The sequence below is a fragment of the Macadamia integrifolia genome, unplaced genomic scaffold (genome assembly GCF_013358625.1).
Source record: "Macadamia integrifolia cultivar HAES 741 unplaced genomic scaffold, SCU_Mint_v3 scaffold585, whole genome shotgun sequence".
NCBI lineage: Eukaryota > Viridiplantae > Streptophyta > Magnoliopsida > Proteales > Proteaceae > Macadamia > Macadamia integrifolia.
Window position 1 is genome coordinate 125,499 of NW_024870493.1, and position 18,009 is coordinate 143,507.

Genomic DNA, 18,009 nt, shown 5'->3' on the forward strand with positions numbered 1-18,009 from the left:
AATTATTTTGATAATGATCAACTAACCTAACCATCTTAAAGTCTATATTGTATACATTGAACAATACAGGTTGCATCAAGCATAACTAAATCCTGCCTGTTGGTAGGACCTGAAGGTCCTCCCTGCATACACAAAATAACGGATTATGTTCCAACAGTACCTATTGATTCTTGCAAATTACTTTCTTTGAACAGGAGACAACAAATTTGCCAAACAGATTGCTCCAGAAGATACAAACAGATTACCAAAATGCACAAATCCTGACCAGAGGCTCTAACTTGAGGAACATATACGGAAGTGATGACTTGGACACTGAAACAGGTTACTCAGGGCATAAATTGAGAACAGAATGTAGCACCACAAGTTACTAAGATCAAATTGCAAACCATAGAAGTACAGGATATTCTATGCAGGGTACAGATGAAGATATTGGGACAATCCACCGAATAAAAAGAACCATTCTGCAGGAAATATACAAAGTGCACTTTTCAATAATCTTGCAATTCGATCCAGAAAGTAAATTTGATCCAGGGCAGCAAAAGAATGGTGGTCGCTAAATCAGTGATTCCTCATCAAGGACAAAAATATAAAGTATGTTCGCTCTGTACAGTTGAAAATGTGAAAAAGTGAAGGACAAAAAAACTCTACAAATATCCTAAATGCTGCTTAAGCAGCAGCAATGGCTAAGGACAATGGACTGCTTCTATACCAGAAATTTCTTTTTTTTTTCTTTAACTTTGAAGGGAAAAATAGAAAGAAAAAAGGAGATCAAAGAGCCATTTTCTGGTGAGTCACCTTGAGACCTGAGCTTCATCCTATAACACTCAAACGTCACTGGCAATATTAAAAATTCAAAAACTGCTCCAGGATGAGAATGAGATGCAATGGTTCCATAGTTACTGAAATCACTCTGGTAGATATTCTGGCTTTAGAACCCATGAAGACCCATTAGAGTCTTTCTCCAATAACGCTATTTCCTTGAGAAGATTCTTAAATAGGGGGAGATCCGTGGAGGGGATCCTGTCCTTGAAATGCTGAACTATACTAGCAGAACTAGTACGGCCACCTCTTTGCTGTATGAATGTACAGATCTGCCGAATCAATACCTCAGGCTGCAACCGAGCCTTGTGTGTTGGTCTAGACGGCCCAAAATCTGCGATAGGTTGAGTTCTGGCAGTAGACCCAGATGCGGACCAAAACTGATGTTCAAGGCCATCACTAGCAGCCCTTTCTTGGGTTCCTCTGATTTTAGCCAGCAGATCAGCAGAAGATAAAGCCTTACCCGCAGATGCCCCGGCTGCAATACCATTTGGTCTGTTCAGCCCACTGCCAGAGGACCCTTCTGAAGATTTAGAATTACCAATCAACTGTGAGTTCACAGTTGTGCCAAACTTCTTACGGACAGATGATGGGGCACCAGCAGCACCCGATCTCCCAGTCCATGTTGGAACCGATATACCATCTTGGCTTCGAAGCATCCTGGATTGGCGTAATGCTTCTGCTGCTCTTTGTGCAACTTGAGAAGCTTGCTCTTCGAGCCTCATCTTCTCATCATCTTGGGCATTCATAATCACATCATGATTCATTGCACTCTGAAGAAGGGAGAAGGTAGAAAACCTAATTAGTTAGGGCAAATATTGATCTTCAACAAAAAAAAATAATGGAGACTAACGACCATAAGGAACTCACATGAATCCCATAAGCATCAAAAAGACTCCTTAAGATGTTTGTTTCGCCATCTGTATCACCATCACTTTGATCAGCTCTTTCTCTCCCTGTTCTTTGGGATGATCCAGGAGTAGATTTAGTTTCTCTCTCTACTGCAGAATTACTGGTACAGGTCTCTGTAGCATTATTTGTTCTTCGTTTATCCTGGTCACCTTTATGGCCCTCAAAAATGTTTGCCTCATTGGATAATTGCCCAAAAATATTTGATGTTTCAGTGGAACCATCCTTTCCATCATCCAAAGTGAAGAGATCCTTCATGTCTCTAGCTTTGAAGAACCTTCTCTGTTGAGGGTTCTTCAATATCTTATTAGTCAGAAAATGTTTGTAAATCTGCCTGTGATATACCTTCTCCTCTATGGTTCCACGAGTAATCAATCTATAAATTGTAACATCCCGTGTCTGCCCAATACGCCATGCACGTTCTCTTGCCTATTTTAAAGAGCAATTTCATTTGTCAGTTTATACCCATGGAATGTCAATTCTTTCAGCCAAAAATAGAATATGCATCACTGAAGAAAGACGAAGAGAAAATGATGCTTCAATCACAAAATATACCTGCATGTCTGTAGAAGGGTTCCAGTCCGGGTCAAAGATGATAACCCTGTTTGCACCAGTTAGATTTGTCCCCAAGCCACCAACTTTAGTAGTTAGAATGAAAATGAATATATCAGTTGAGTTGTTAAATTCATCCATCAGAGCCATCCGATGTTTTACTGGAGTGAGCCCATCCATTCGGTGGTAGGTATAACCATTTGCAATCAGAAAATTCTCAAGGATGTCAAGCATTTGTTGGGTTTGTGCAAAAAGAAGAACACGGTGACCTTGATCCTTCCACAGCTTAAGCACTTGGTCAACAACTTTCATCTTTCCACTGCGATCTGGATTCCCATAGTCTGGATTGCTGGATGCATGTTCTCTTTCAAGCAGATCAGGATGGTTGCAGATTTTACGCATGACATCAATCCCATAGAGAGAGTTCCTATTCCCATCAAATATCTGTTCCACTTCAGAGCTAGCAAGAAATGCTCGATATACAGATCGCTGCTCGGCAGTGAGGCTACAAAAAAGAACATGCTCAGTCTTCTTAGGAAGCTGAGCATTCACATCAGCCTTCATACGACGGAGGAGATAAGGCATGATCAGGTCACGTAGGACCACAGCACACCTGTAAGCTGTGGACACTTGTAATGGTGTTGCATTCGCATAACCACCAACAGAAATGGGAACAGCAAATTCTGCCTCAAAAACAGGCAAAACTCCTAGCTTCCCAGGGAAGACAAAATCGAACAATGACCACAACTCTGACAATTTGTTCTGAATTGGTGCACCTGTCATTATTATACGGTGCACTGTTTGTAGCTGCTTGCAAACTAGAGTAACCTCTGCATTAGGGTTCCGGATGCGATGACCTTCATCCAGTACAGCATAACCCCATTCAATGTCAAGCAGTTTATCCCCATGTATCCGGAGCTGCTCATAAGTGGTAATGAGAAGCCCCGATTCTGATTTCAAAACATTATCTATCAAAGAATCCCATCTTCTTGTGGTTTTTGAGGATGGAGTTCTCCCATCCTCACTGTCTAGTGAGCCTTCATTTTCATCATCGATAGTGTCTGAGTCTGCCCTCTTCTTTCTATTAGTTGCAACCTGAGCAGAATCATGAAGTAATTCAACATGAAAGCTTGGGTACCATTTATTTGCTTCCCTCCTCCACTGTCTCAAGAGGGTTACGGGGCAGACAACAATGCTTGGTTTATACATCTTACTGAAATGCAAAGCTCCAAGGAAAGATAGAACCTGAATGGTTTTACCTAGACCCATTTCATCACCAATAATTCCACCTGCTTTTTGGCAATGAAGTTCCCACAGCCACTGCACTCCCACTTTTTGATAGTCAAAGAGCTTGCTGAAAATAGCTTCTGGGATTTTCAACCCTCCTTCAAGCGTAACAAAACGAGGTTCATTATCATCCACATATTCATCATCTTGGTGTTCCTCTTCATAATCGGACATCACCATGTTATCCCTAGGATCTTCTTCTGGAAAGAAAATAATAATTCAGATATCAGCAAAGTTGATTTTGAAAGGAAATTTTTGTCAAAATAAAAAGGAATCCGGGGGGGGGGTCACTGGCGACGCAGAAACAGCAGATACTAAATTAACTAAAGATAAGTCCCAATTCTTAGTTTTGAACATATTAAACTGCTTTCATATTCCATAGTTTCAGTTTAGAAGAGATGCGTGGAGTCATGGACATTGGACAACAGTTGAGGTGCTCCACAAACAGCTTGTTGATAAATTAAAGCTATCACAACCAAAGTTTCGTTGAATATACTGCCGAATATGATCACAAATGGGAGCAATAACAGTTCAAAATCTCAAATATCATATTAGATGTGACATGCACAAATTTGAACAAGGAAACAGCCTCTCCACAAAGTGGGGGTAAGCCTGCGTACATATGCACCTTCCCAGCCCAGCAGTAGTGAGAGCCTAAAGCACTTGGTACACCCTTTTTAGTGTCAAACTCGAATCCTTAATAGTGCTCACAAGTCAAAACCCACAAAGCTGGCTGATATTTCAAAACTTAGTCTTGGAGCCAACATTGTGCAGTAAAGACAGCCTCAACTGAGAACAAGGCAGCAGAACTAGGTTCGCATTGAGGTGTCTCAATGAAATATTAGATATTTATAATTCTATGACAGAATCCTTTTAAAAGGAAATTATTTGTACTTCAACATGCTGAAAATTGCATGGTAATGCATCTTTGCATTAGCATACAGATCAAATTTGAAGTTTGGCTTAAATTTATTGGCATTTGGGAGTCGAAGCCCTGCTTATGTTTTCATGTTCAATACTGAAGCTTATGATCTGCACCACTTCGTAATGTTTGCCGTTGGTTATATGGTTTGTAGTCCTAGAGAAGTCGCAGCTGATTACCGATAAATTCATTTTACGAAATATACTGTAGTCCCCAAGATCATTCTTATCATAAAATACTGCATTAAATTTCTATGGACAACTCCCACATTGTAACCCTGACACCCTGTTATAGTTTTATACCATAGTTGTCAAGGCAATGCCTAGGTGTCCAGGCAGTTTTGTCTAGATTGGCTCCTTGGTGCCTTGCTGACGTCGCCTTAATTTTTGCCCCCTTCAGCCATGATTACTATGTTTTATACAAGGTTTAAGATCTCGCTCTCACCCCCTATCTCGCTGATCCAAAAAAGAGAGATCTGGAGAGATCTCGGAGAGATCTCGCAGAGATCATGTATTTTTTCGCGGCCGACTAGGTGGGTGGTCTTGATGGCCATATGGTCTTTGTAGTCCCTGAAACTAGGTAATTACCCTATTTTAGGACTTCTAAACACAATGGAAACATTAGTTTTTAAAAATCAAACTTAAAATGGTACTTTGACTTCGTACCCTATGTAAGTAGGCTCCAACTCTTCGGACCCTAGGCTAGCATGCTCTATTCCATGATCAACACACACATGACACACCATTATCATAAGAATTTAAAAGACATCATAGATAATTACTTAATTGATTAACAATTAACATTGATGACTGATGAGTCACATTAACATACATTGAAAATTTAAAATGACATAAGATAAGCCACATAACAACATGAGTTTAGTATGAATCATTTATTTAAACAGAAAAAAAAAAATTAAATAGAAAATTTTATTTCCCTCTATGAATCCATAGATCAGTGATATGCATCACATATAAAAAAAAACCAATGTAAACCAACAAATATTGATGATGTTTCCATGAAAAAGGTTTAAGAAGATTTTTTTAATCTAAAATGGTTCTTGAGAAGAAAAGTAACTCCAAATGTGGAAGAGGAGGTAATATTCTCTATTCTTTAAGCTTCAATGAGTGTAAGAATGGAGAACTTCAAGCAAAAGCACCAAAATTCTTGCTCCTTAGTGTTTTTTCTTCAAAAAAGTAGAGATCTTGGCGAGATTTGGCAAGATCTCGCCGAGATCTTGTCGTTTTTACACCTCGCCTGTGATCTCGTCGTTTTTACACCTCGCCTGTGATCTCATCTCGCTAAATTAAAAAAAGAGATCTCTCTGAGATCTTGAACCATGGTTTTATACCCCCCATTTTAATCTTATGGACCATGGTTTAAAGTATCGGTACGTATCAATATCGACGCTTACCAATACAATACTACCGATACAATACATGAAAATTTTAAAATCCTTTTGTATCGATATGTATCTTATACGTACAAATACACCACCAATACACACTGCTACACACCAATACGTACTGATACTCTATGGACAGTTAAAAATCAAGGTGAAATGTACGTTTTGACATGTATCGGTACGTATCGGTGCGTATCGGTATGCATCAACTATGATATGTACAAATACGGTGTGCTACGGTTATATAATGGCCAAGATGAGTCATTTGTCAGAAAATCACGATTTTTTGAGGGGTTTCTGTTCCAAAGTTGCTGCCATCCATTTTTCTCCCTAACTAAAGTAGAAATCAAGGTTGGGAACAAGGATTTTACATTTATGGGACAACTATAAATCTTGGATTCTTAATGCGATACTCTCAATTTAGTTTTATGAATAATATATGTTATATATAACTTTTTTCAACTATTTTTTTATGCAAAAGTGTGTAAAAAAATGTTTCCTATCTATTTATGTGAGTATCTTTAGCGTATCTCCAATACGATACCCTCCAATATGTATCTTAATTTTGGCCGACCGATACCGATACTTTAATCCTTGTTATGGACTCACAACAGAATGTTCTTTTAGAAATATATTCAAAGCAACAAACCCTCATAGGATATGAAAGAGAAGGATAATCAACATATTGACATCAAAGCACAATACATTCCCTCAAATGCATAAATGGACAAAGTGCCAGAAAATCATTTTGGATCCGTGGGAAAGATGTTAAGTAGAACAAGTATAATCGACATATAGACATCAAAGCGCAACACATTCCCTCAAATTCATAAATGGACAAGGTGCCACAAAATCATTCTGGATCCGCAGGAAAGATGTTAAGTAGAACAAGTTACGGACACATCACCGTGAAAATTTCATCTTTCCATTTCAAATGCACCAGTTTCAACTCAATGTAGATTTAGGGTTATGAAGTTGTACATGCCAGTACCTTCATAGAGTTTTTCCTCTTCATTAATGACCTTTCTCCATCTCTTGGCAGGCAAAGGCCTCTTCTGCTTCCTTTTCTTGTCTTTACTCTTCACAGACTTGGTGTCTGGGGACTGTATAAGTTTTATTGGTGTTTTTAGTCTGCTAAAAGGATGAGCTGGTGCATCGATTTTAGGTAAAGCATTTGCATCAAGCAACTTGGTTGTTGGACGAGCTTGTGCAGCCTCCGACAATAACCTAACAGCTTTAGCAACACTGGTTGAAGCAAGATTATCATCCTTGACTTCTCCCTCAGGCATGTCCCGTCTAGTTGATGGTCCAGACTGTTGAACCCGACGTTCAAAGCCTTTAAGCTTATGAAAAGGAGTTAAAATGCCTTTACGGACCAACTCATCCCTTTCCTAAGATGTAAATAAAAGAGTTAGCTCTTACTTTACAAAGTGTCTTATCTGTAGAACTTATCAATCTATCATCATGGAGAATAAATACACACTCCCATGATTGAAAACTATGTTTATGCAACTCACCGTCTCAACAAATCCTGCAGAAGCCGCATCCAACACTGCATCAAAGTCACCATCATCATTGAATGTAACTGTTTTGTGCTGTTTTTTAGAATTTTTGGCTAAGCTTTGAACTTCTTTCAGCTTTCTTTTGGATCTTGGCTCTTCCTTAACCAGATCCAAAATCAACTTATCATGGTGAGAATTTTTGGTAGGGTGATCTTTATTTAACTCTTCAAGTTCCTTCTGGAGCCGAGCCCTTGTTTTCTTGAGGCTGTTAAGACGATCAGCAGTTAGGGCATGTTGAAGGGTTAGATCATTCGCAGAAGCTTGAACATCTCTTTTATCATCCCCTACATCTTCCCCCTCCCTGATATCAATCTCAACTAGGACATTCTCTTCATTTCTTGTAATGCTTCTTGTTTGTTCAACACTAGCTGCAACAGCTTCTATTTCAACCTCTACTGCCCGCAGTTTATTATAAAGCTTTGCTTGGCTGGCAGATGATGATTGGCTGTCTTTAACTTCATCATGGTGTTCCACACTGCTTCCTTCAGCTTCACTCCTTTCTCCGTCATCTTTTTTAACCTGTTACACAGAAATGTTAACATGGATAAGAAATAGATTTACGACATAGTGTGTCCAGCCATTAATTATTGAGGAACTTTGTAAAGAAATAATGGAGGAAAAAAAATCAAAACTGAGACCTCTGTTAGAATGTGACGTTCAATATCTTCAGGATTAGCGGATGTTACACCCAAACTACTAAGTAAAATTCTATCCTCCTCTTCTTCCTCCATGGCATTAGATTATTATCTCAGCCAATAAAAGCCACCTGCCAAAACCAAAAAAGAAGTTATATTCATTCCTGAATTGCATTATTAAGCAGCATAATCCATTCCTCACTTCTTCAAGAGTTCTGTTGCAAAATTTATGATAACAAGATTTTGACCAGGGGAGCAACTAACATACAGTTAGCTCAAGTCCAGTGAGCATGGATTACTTCGGGTCTCGGCATGCCTACCATGCCACACGTTACAAGATTTCATAAAGGATAACTGTTCATAGATCAAGAAAATCAAAAAACTTAATTTTCTCTTCAGGTGTAAAAAATATTTGAGGCATAAACATAGCACCGACATAAAAAATGCTCCTTTATTCATATGAAAAGCAGACAAGTTGAACATACAGTTGAGAACACAAAGAGCATTTTATTCTGTAGAACGGCACAATAGATATGGAAAGCAAAGCTCAATCAGATAAAACCAAAGTCCTATTGCAAGTAACACAACCAACAAATTGACTTCTGCTTCATTCACTGTGTCATACTATTTGAACCCACTAAGAGGTGGAAGAGTTTCACTTGCTTCAACGACCCAATTGAAGCGTTCCAGTAGTAGAACAAAAGGTGGGGAAAAAAAAAATCTCCCTTTAGTATTCCACAACCAAAAGCTCGGTTTTCTGATTCTTCCTTTCCCCTTTATGATAATCCATTCATGACCTTAACTTACCACATTGATCACAAGGTAGAAAGAGAGAATCAACGAAAATTCTTTCAACGGCTACACAATACGTCATTGGAAGTAAACTAACCAAAACACACTCGAAAAACGAATACCGAATCCAAGGATATCGAAAATAAACGAAAAGAAAAAAGAATCAAAATCAAATCAAACAATAACAATTTCTGGCGTTGACTACGGATGATAGAAAACAAATGGAGATGACAAGGACTCCGGATTAAACCACGGTTAGTTTACGAATAAAGACGCTTGATTCCTTACCAGTACCTGTGATCGTATTCCTGTCTACAGAATTGTTAATCTCATTCTTCCTCGCTTAAATCTGAAGAGAAAATACTTCAAATATCCAAATTGCTTCCAAAAACCCTAGATTCATGGTTTAGAGCCCAGCAAAGTCTCTAGCTCAAGGGACGGGGCGAGGCGGGGGTTGTGGGTGTCCTTCTCTCTCTCGCCCGCGCGCGCGCCGTGGTTTCTTCTCTTATTCGTTCTCACGCGTGCGACACAAGAAAGACAAGACAATGCTTTTATGTGTCTCTAACGTGAGCATGAGGGACATATTTCTTAACCTACGCATCTCTTTGGTCGTTTGATATCCACATTGCCACGCAGGCCACGGCGCTGACCATACACATTATCTCCAGATCTGACGTTGCCTGTGCCATCGTTTGCCACTTGTCATAATTTGTGTGGATCCACGTAGAATTTAACCTCAGTGCGACACGTGTGAGGACTTATTTGTTGTAGTGGGTGCTGGACAGATACCTATATAAAGCCGAAAAGGGCGCTGTAGTGGAATCGAGAATTCCAATTTGAAATAGGGAAAGGAAAAATGGGGAAAAAAGCTGGGCAGTTGAGAGGAGAGGAGAGTTCGAGCACCATTGAAGTCTCTGGTTTGCATTTCGCCTATGAAAGCCAACCTCCGTTGTTCGCCAATTTCAATCTCAATATCTCTCCTGGATCTCGATGTCTTCTTGTTGGCGCAAATGGATCTGGTAAAGTATTTAATTCTGTTATCTCATCAAATGGTTTGATCTTGAATTTTTTTCAAGTTGGAGGCGTTTGTTTACCTGTTAAATGAATTGATCGGGTATTCCGATTCTCTATATTTTTCCTAATTTTTATGGATCTACAGAGCAAATTTCGTAGATTTCTAATCCTGCATCTAAATATTGGAAACTCGAGTACTGATCAGTTTATAGTCTACTGTTTCTATACCCTCGTGAACCAGGAAGAAAAAGAGAGGATGGTGATGTTGAAATGATTTTCCTTATTTTCTTTTATGTGGCTTCTGAAGTTCCAAACTCTCTCTTGTTGTATCAATTTGAGCCTCTTTCATTTCATCACTTTTTTGTTTTTAGTAAGCTGCTTGACTGTCAAGTGTCAAACAGCTTTATTTCTTCTTTGTTTTCAAGGGGAACAAGCCATCAACAGCTCTGGATGTCCACTTCTGGCCATTAACGTCAACTTGACACACATCCAACCATTCTTGAAATCTTTCTTCAAATACCATGTGCTTAAGAAAGATCCATTTTCTTTTTCTAAGTGATATATATGTCAGTTTGATTAGTTCTACCTATTTGACACTGCTTCATTTATTATCACTTGTTATTAGCACAATTTTTTTCTAGATGATACTGTGGTTTGGTTATCAGTCACTGGAATGTTTAGTAGCAATATTTATTCTAAGAAAAGAAGCAGTCAGTGCTGTTGTTTGGTGTCCCAACTGTTTCAGGAAGTGACGTAATCAAATAAATATATTTAAAAATGGAAAAATCAGAGGGAGAGAGATTCAGTCATTCAGTCTGAGCTTTGAAGTGAACGAGCCTGCCTGTGTGTGTGTATATGAGAGAGAGAGAGAGAGAGGCTTATAGTGACAGTGACGGCAGTGTGCTCCATCGTACATCAGGAACCTAACAGTTGCTGACTGCGGCAGAGTGGACAGGAAGAATGTAGATTGAATTAAGGAGGGGGAATGTCCGTGGTTCATTTTGGATGTTGGTTGAATTTGGGCATCCATCATTTAGATGGGGTCTCAAGTCTCAACTACACCAAATCCAAAAAGATTGCAGTGGACTTGCACTTTAAGGAAGAAGGGGGGGTGGGGGGAGAATTCTATCCCTTGAAAGGGACAACTACAACCATTGTGTGGGAAGGTTGGCTCAAATGGTTGACATTGCACATTTTATTTTGTACGTGTACCCTATGGATAGAAATGATTTTGTTTTAGTTTTGTATAGCTGTGGAGGCATAACTCACTGTTCAAAGTGGATTCATCTATCACCAAACTGTTAATCCAAAATTATGTTGGGGCCATTATGAGATTTTAGGAAATGAGCTCATACCAATCCTTCATTTATCAACATTCAAAGACCCACTGAAACCAAATTGAAGTCATTTCATTCAATCTTGTTTCAAGCACAAACTAAACTATATTCTATTCAAGTTCCTTTGCCATGCATGTAGCAATGGAATCTGGCTTCTCCTTTTCTGCCAACAACGTGCAGTTTTCATAATATTGCCTTCTTGTTGATATTTGAAATTTGTAGCCGCAGTTAATTAACAACGAATTTGGTTGATACATGATATCTTCTTATTCTTCTGACACATTTGCTTTTGTCAATCTTATACTCTTCAATATCTGTGCAGGGAAGACTACTTTACTGAGGATTCTGGCCGGTAAGCATATGGTCGGAGGAAGAGATGTAGTACGGGTGCTAAACTGTTCTGCTTTTCATGATACCCAACTGGTCTGTAATGGTGACCTGGCATATCTGGGAGGCTCATGGAGTAAAACTGTTGGTTCTGCTGTGAGTATTTTTCTTTATGGCCTCAGTATGGTTGTCTTATGGGTTTTATTTTATTGTCACCCACCTCGAATAAAAAATATAAAATCTGTTTAAATATGACATACCTGTGTAAACAATAAAAAACTATGAAAGTGTTGGTTCGCGTATAAAATGCATGTAGCATAGGAATCTATGGATATCTTTGCATAGGACAAGGGTGTCGGCCTTTTGTTGCTTAATTATGGAAGTTCCTTGGTCATATGAACCCTTACCAGTCTGAACAATGGCCTTTCTCCTCAATCAATTTAATGTTAAGTTTCAATTAAAATGTTTGAAAATAAAGTATCTGTTAATATGAAGCATTTTCTTATTCCTTGATTGATTGGCAACTGAGAAAAGCAAGTGCTCATTTGACTGTAGTGGGATGAAAGAGTATTTTCCTTGGATAATCATTGTATTGCCCTCATGGAAGATTCCTACTTAAATTAGAAGTGCTTTTAAGGTCATTATATGCTTATAGATTACTATTTTGTGAAAGTACATATCACTCATCCAATTTACCCTTCAAATTGGACTGTCTGTAGATCTCTTATCTTAGCCAAGAGAGAGCTATTGCAGCCTAACATGTCCTTGGATAAATTCATTTTGGTGACTACCGAAATTTTCACTATTTAAATTATCTTAACCCTACTTTGGTGAAATTGGGAATTAAATTGAGAAATGTCATAACATAGGTCTTATTCTTCCATTGAGAGAATAGAACGTCAATTCTTATAAAATTTCAAAAAGAAACAGATCGATATCTTGACTATGAAGACTTCAAGGTTTGATGCATTCACTAATGGGTTGGATGGTCAGATTGGGGTCCTCCAAGGTCGATCCAATCGCAGTAATAGCTAGGAGTCGGTGCTTCTAGTTGATTTACTCAAACATAAGAATTGCCCAACCCCAATCAAGATTTGTCTGGGCTGATCACTCCGGGATCCTGATCTCTAAACCCTCGTCCATTGCATTTCACAATTTCATAAGAATCCTACAATAACATTACAAGAAAAAACAAGGAATTTTACTTGCATTTTCAGCAGTATGAAGCATTAGCTCATACTGCAGCTGAATTAATGTAGTTGACATGACTTCTTCAGGAACTCAGGTTTCCAGTTAATAAGCCTATAGACATGTACTGTGATGATCAAGCAGCCATCTACATTGCTAGTAATCCCATCTTTCATAAAAGGACCAAGCATATTGAAGTTGATTGTCATTTTATGAGAGATGTTGTGATGCATAAGTTGATCTCCACTCCTTTTGTCAATTCTGCTAATCAATATCGTGGAATTTCAGTTTGTGGATTGCGTTGGGGAAATCTACCAAAGCTAGGCAGATAGATAGACTCCTTTCCCGCTGCTAAGGGAGAGCAAGAAACAAAATCAATTTCGTTGTTTATTTCTTCAAGGTTGGTCCAAGCTGGTCATGGGAGGTATCTATGCTCCAACTTGAGGGGGAATGTTAAAGTTATCTTCTAATTAGTATTTCTATTTACTCTTAGGACATCAGCTCAAAACCCGAACTGCATGCTGGCATCAGTTTCCCTACTCAAAACACTGGAGCACCCCCCTTAAAATGTCCTACATGCCCCCCTAAATAATGGGCTTCCCATAATACCACGTCCAATGCCCAAAACTGCACACGAGTGTCAGAGGGAACCCCTCCCCCTTACTCCTATTACCCCAAGGGTGCTTTTGTAATGTTATTTTATTTATAGGGGCTTATGAGTTATTACTCTTGTAATATTCTAAACTGTCTATTATAAATAAGATGCTATTCTAATTGATTAAAAGGATTCACAACCCTAATTGATCAGCCTGTTTTCTCCATCTCTCATGTCCACTTTCTCTTCTTTTCCATCTTCTTCTTCAGCTGTTTTGCTCAGGGACTGAAAACTATGTTCTGATTTACTAACACATCCCATTAATCATAAACACCCGACAAATTGAATCCATCTTGTGTTTCAGAGAAACCAATTAGACCCAGCTTGAATGGCCAAATATACTAGAGCAACATATTATTAAAAAATATAGTTTCTTATAGTTTGAATCACCAATACAAGCCTATTATTTATTTATCTCAATGAAGCTCTCTGATAGTCTAGTTATATAGTTGTCAGTTCAACTTGGAAAGGATCGTGGCACAGGGGGTTTTTAATGTTTCTTCTGAGAATTCATCTATTGTACAAAGGCATGTCAAAGCTTCTGGTTAAATGGTGTCTTAGGCTGCTTATACATGTATCTCTGTTATGAAGGTGGGGTTGAGTATCTTAAGTGCCGTTCCATACCAATTCTGTTCCATTGGAGCATTCTGAGCCACAATTGTTTTCCCCATTCTTGGGGGGCACTTCTGCAGGGGTAGAAACACGTTTGGTAACATGGCTTAAAAGGTGTTTCTGAAGCAGAAAAGAAAGAGAAACCCTATGAAAGGCATCTTAAAAGAAACACTTCTGGCAGTTACCTAGTTGTGATTGGAAAAGCCTAAGCCAAACTGGTTACTCTGTACAACCTTGTAAACAGAAAAATTCCATTTATCCATTGAATGTTTGAGGAAGAGAGAAAGGGACCCATACTTAGTTGCGATTGAAGAAGCCCTACCCATACCACCAACTCTGCAAAACCCTGTTTACCAAACATAACATCAACAAACTCAGCCTTATCCAAACTTAATAGGGTCAGCTTTTACCAAAAATAACATCAATCGGTTGAATATTTGAGCAAGAATGTGTGAGAGAGAGAGAGAGAGAGAGAGAGAGAGAGAGAGAGAGATAGAGATCTATCTCATTCTATTACCTTGCCGGACAGGAAGTTTCATAATTTGTTCAATTTACTTCTGCTTCAAAGAGATCAGACAGAGAGAGAAATGGGAGAAATGTAGAGAGACAGGAAAGAGATGAGAGAGATGAGAGGCATACAACAGCAGGAGAGGGAGATGCAGAAAGACTGGAGAGAGATGGGAGAGGCATACTGGAGTGGAAAGAGATGTCCGCAAATTGGTGCTGTCTCTCCGCTGCAATCGGGAAGACGACTCTCTCCTCACTAGTGGGGAAAACAAACGTAAGGCTTATCTTTTGTTCTTTCAAAGTGTTCCCAGTAAAAAAGATCTCTTTCATCTTTTTTTCTTGTTTCTGTTCCATATAACCAGATTGTTCCACAGGAAACAAAAACGAACTGCATTGCTGTACATGTTTCTACTCTATTTGTGTTCCCGCATAACAAAAGAACAACGGTAGCACTCCCGCGGAGTGTTACCAATTGCACCTTAGTGCTTGCTTGACATTTAAATAACAAATATTTGCTGCTGTTATCCTTTACTTCAGTACTATTTAAATTAATTGTGTCAAAGTATCTGGTTTTATGGTGTCTAATGTTGCTTGTATCTGCATCTAAAGTGTGTAGCTGGAGATGAGTATTGCAATGATGATTGACATTTAAATATTAAACATTTCAATGGTTATCATTTACTTCAGTCCAATCAAAACTAATTACCAACATTCTCTAGTATACATCATATGACTTGTTCCACAATCCACATAATAGTCAAGATCTCTCTTCATACTTTCAGGGGGAGATACCACTCCAGGGAGATTTTTCTGCTGAACACATGATATTTGGAGGTACCTTACTAGTTTTAATCGTATAATTCTTCCATTTTCTCTTCCCCCTTTTCATTATCATTTTTTCAGTAGCGAACTTTTAATACTATTTTGATTATTTGCTAAATTTATCTGACTGTAGATTATTTTTTGGTATCAAAGCCTGCAATCAACATTTCAGTTGTATGCTTGATTGGCCCTGCTTTGTGGTCAATCGTATACATGGAAAAGAAAAAAGGCTCTAAGCGCTCATTGGTTTGTGCAAGTGCTGCTTTAGTAGTTGATAATTAGTGCTCTAAAAATATGGAGATCTTTATCTAGTTAATTTTAAAACTGGAGATATTTCAAAGTGGTATGATTTTTATCTAAGTGGCAGTTTTGGGTAAAAAAATATGCTGTTATCTTCGCTCTGTACAAAGTTTGATTGGATGATTGAATTCTACCAGAAAATGACTTCTCAAATTTTAGCTCTTGTTCATTTTTTTTTCTCCCTTTATTTTCCGAACTTTTGCAGTCGAGGGGATCAATCCTGCTAGGAGAGAAAAGTTGATTGAGCTGCTTGATATCGATCTGCAGTGGCGAATGCACAAAGTATCTGATGGGCAGCGTCGCCGAGTCCAAATCTGCATGGGTCTTCTTTATCCTTTTGAGGTAACCGTTACTGGTTTTGTGCTCTGTTTCCTTTCACTTTTACTTGTCCTTGTCCTTGCTCGGATCCATATAGCCAAACCCATTAAGTTGGGACAAGGCTTTGTTGTTGTTGTTCTTCGGTAGTGCACCTGGACAATGCTAGCCTTTTGGACATCTACAAGTTTCTTCTACCGGCCAGTTGCCTTAATTTAACTCCTCAAGTATAAATGTCCCGGATCTGGTCCTAAATTTAAATTATGATACTCTTAGACCCATCCAAAATTAATGACCTGGAAAAATTTGTATTGTTTGTATCATGCCATTAGTGGACATGCCCCTAACCAAATAAGTGTTACACTTTCTAGAAGTAAAATTTTCTCTTGATTAATAGCAGGGAGGCCTCAATTGCTTTGAGGTTGGCAGGCATACTTTTCTGTATATAAATTCGAATAATGGTGGTATATGTTTGGTCATGTATGTGATTTGCTATAATATCGGGGTTATAGCTTCTTGTTGAATCCCATCCATAAAGCTGTTTCCAGACATGGTGGTGCAGTTTATGAATCATTCTCTTCTGCCTAGGTTTCCTAATGTACAAATGTATTCAAACTTGGTTTGATTCACCAATATGTGGCTCAAGAACCTCAAGTGTTTAGGTTTTCAGATAAGAAACCCTTTCTGCCGTAATAGGATTCAGAGAGGAATTGTGAGTGTTGGGATTAATCCCCAAATAACTACAGGATGTGAAAACCATGAAAAGTTATAAATAAAAATAAAAAGAACCAGCTACAATTTTCAGTTTTCTACCGAAGATCGGAGATTACTGGCTTTACCAATCCAATTACTAAAAACTCTCAATGTTCCTTCTGATAAAAATGTAACCCACAACCTGGACTAGTTCTCTCTCTCCACACCCCCCCTCCCCCAGGTGTGAATTACTGAAGGAAAATCAGGTAGGCTTGTAAATATGCTGTTCCCAGACGGTTGATTCTGTGGCTTAAGTCTACTACTTTATTTGACGATTTTTTTTAATCTTTTCAAAGGTGTTTACGCTGTTTAGCCATATGCTATTGTATTTAAGATACTCCAATGAAAGTGCCATGAAACTTCGTTGGCCTATCTGTGCTATGCTGAGACAATCTGGTATTGCATGTTACATTGTTTTTTTCTTGCATATACAGGTGTATGTATGCATCTGTGTAATTTTGTGTCCATGAAAATGTAGTTCGTTTATGAGCCATGGGCAGTTTCTATGGGAAGTTACAAAATAATGACTATTGTTGAGACAACCACAGGTGCTGTTGCTAGATGAGGTTACAGTTGACCTAGATGTTGTTGCAAGGATGGATTTACTCGACTTCTTCAAGGAAGAATGTGAACAGGTTAAGATTTTGCTTCATTCATCATGGTAGCTATAATATATTGCTCTGATCTTGTGAATTACCTATTTTATGTTAAATACATTTGCCTTTTTATAGAGAGGGGCAACGATTGTGTATGCAACCCATATTTTCGATGGGTTGGAGACATGGGCTACAGATGTAGCGTACATTCAAGATGGAGAGTTGAAGAGGGCAGAGAAATTGGCTGAGGTCCCAGAGTTGAAGGATGCTGCCAACTTGCTTTCAGTGGTCGAGTCATGGCTTCGTTCTGAAATCAAAAGTGAGAAGAAGAAAATCATCAATCCTCCTATCCAATCCAGAAAGGCATCTCCCTTTGACAGCTCTCCATTTAGGTCATCAAGGCACATGGCCTACTACCGCTGATGTCTCAAATTTAAATGCTTAAATGTCTTTCACTATCTGGTGTTATGCCAATCTTTTAGCTTCTTAAGGGAATGAAATTTTCTATTCTTTCGATGTCTAATTATAGTAATTAGGCTCAGTAATATGTCTGATGCTGAAGTCTATATACTTATGCATCATTTTCAAAACCCAATAGGCTATGAGATTTCTTTGTTTTGTGATTTACTTTCACATTTCAGTACATGTATGTAATGGATTTACAAGATTTAAAGGAAGAGTGTTCAGTGTTTTTGGTTTT

At 38.5% G+C, this 18,009-nt stretch overlaps 2 protein-coding genes across 3 annotated transcripts; one reads left to right on the plus strand and one right to left on the minus strand.

The window, feature by feature from the left end:
- Positions 1–462: 462 nt before the first annotated feature.
- On the minus strand, positions 463–9,375 carry LOC122069349 (protein CHROMATIN REMODELING 8). 2 transcript variants are annotated; one of them, XM_042633340.1, is made up of 7 exons: positions 9,178–9,375; positions 8,095–8,222; positions 7,412–7,975; positions 6,886–7,285; positions 2,284–3,767; positions 1,690–2,157; positions 463–1,592 (listed from the first exon to the last, which is right to left on the minus strand). In XM_042633340.1, exons 2-7 carry the CDS (start codon positions 8,185–8,187, stop codon positions 906–908), a joined length of 3,696 nt encoding a protein of 1,231 aa, XP_042489274.1. In that variant the 5' UTR covers positions 8,188–8,222; positions 9,178–9,375; the 3' UTR covers positions 463–905. The 2 variants fall into 2 exon arrangements, with proteins under 2 accessions (XP_042489274.1, XP_042489273.1); XM_042633339.1 differs by having other exon boundaries at positions 9,172–9,375.
- Positions 9,376–9,694: 319 nt separating this feature from the next.
- On the plus strand, positions 9,695–18,009 carry LOC122069334 (ABC transporter I family member 19). Its single transcript, XM_042633316.1, has 6 exons — positions 9,695–9,902; positions 11,557–11,717; positions 15,306–15,357; positions 15,851–15,987; positions 17,262–17,348; positions 17,445–18,009. The coding sequence occupies exons 1-6, from the start codon at positions 9,740–9,742 to the stop codon at positions 17,730–17,732; spliced, it is 888 nt and encodes a 295-aa protein (XP_042489250.1). The 5' UTR covers positions 9,695–9,739; the 3' UTR covers positions 17,733–18,009.

Coding starts and splice junctions, on each gene's coding strand:
- LOC122069334 (XM_042633316.1), top strand. CDS start 9,740: ATGGGGAAAAAAGCTGGGCAGTTGAGAGGAGAGGAGAGTTCGAGCACC. Junction 15,358..15,850: donor TGAACACATGATATTTGGAG/GTACCTTACTAG, acceptor GAACTTTTGCAG/TCGAGGGGATCAATCCTGCT. Junction 15,988..17,261: donor GTCTTCTTTATCCTTTTGAG/GTAACCGTTACT, acceptor AGACAACCACAG/GTGCTGTTGCTAGATGAGGT.
- LOC122069349 (XM_042633340.1), bottom strand. CDS start 8,187: ATGGAGGAAGAAGAGGAGGATAGAATTTTACTTAGTAGTTTGGGTGTA. Junction 7,286..7,411: donor CTGCAGGATTTGTTGAGACG/GTGAGTTGCATA, acceptor TTTACATCTTAG/GAAAGGGATGAGTTGGTCCG. Junction 2,158..2,283: donor ACCCTTCTACAGACATGCAG/GTATATTTTGTG, acceptor TCTTTAAAATAG/GCAAGAGAACGTGCATGGCG.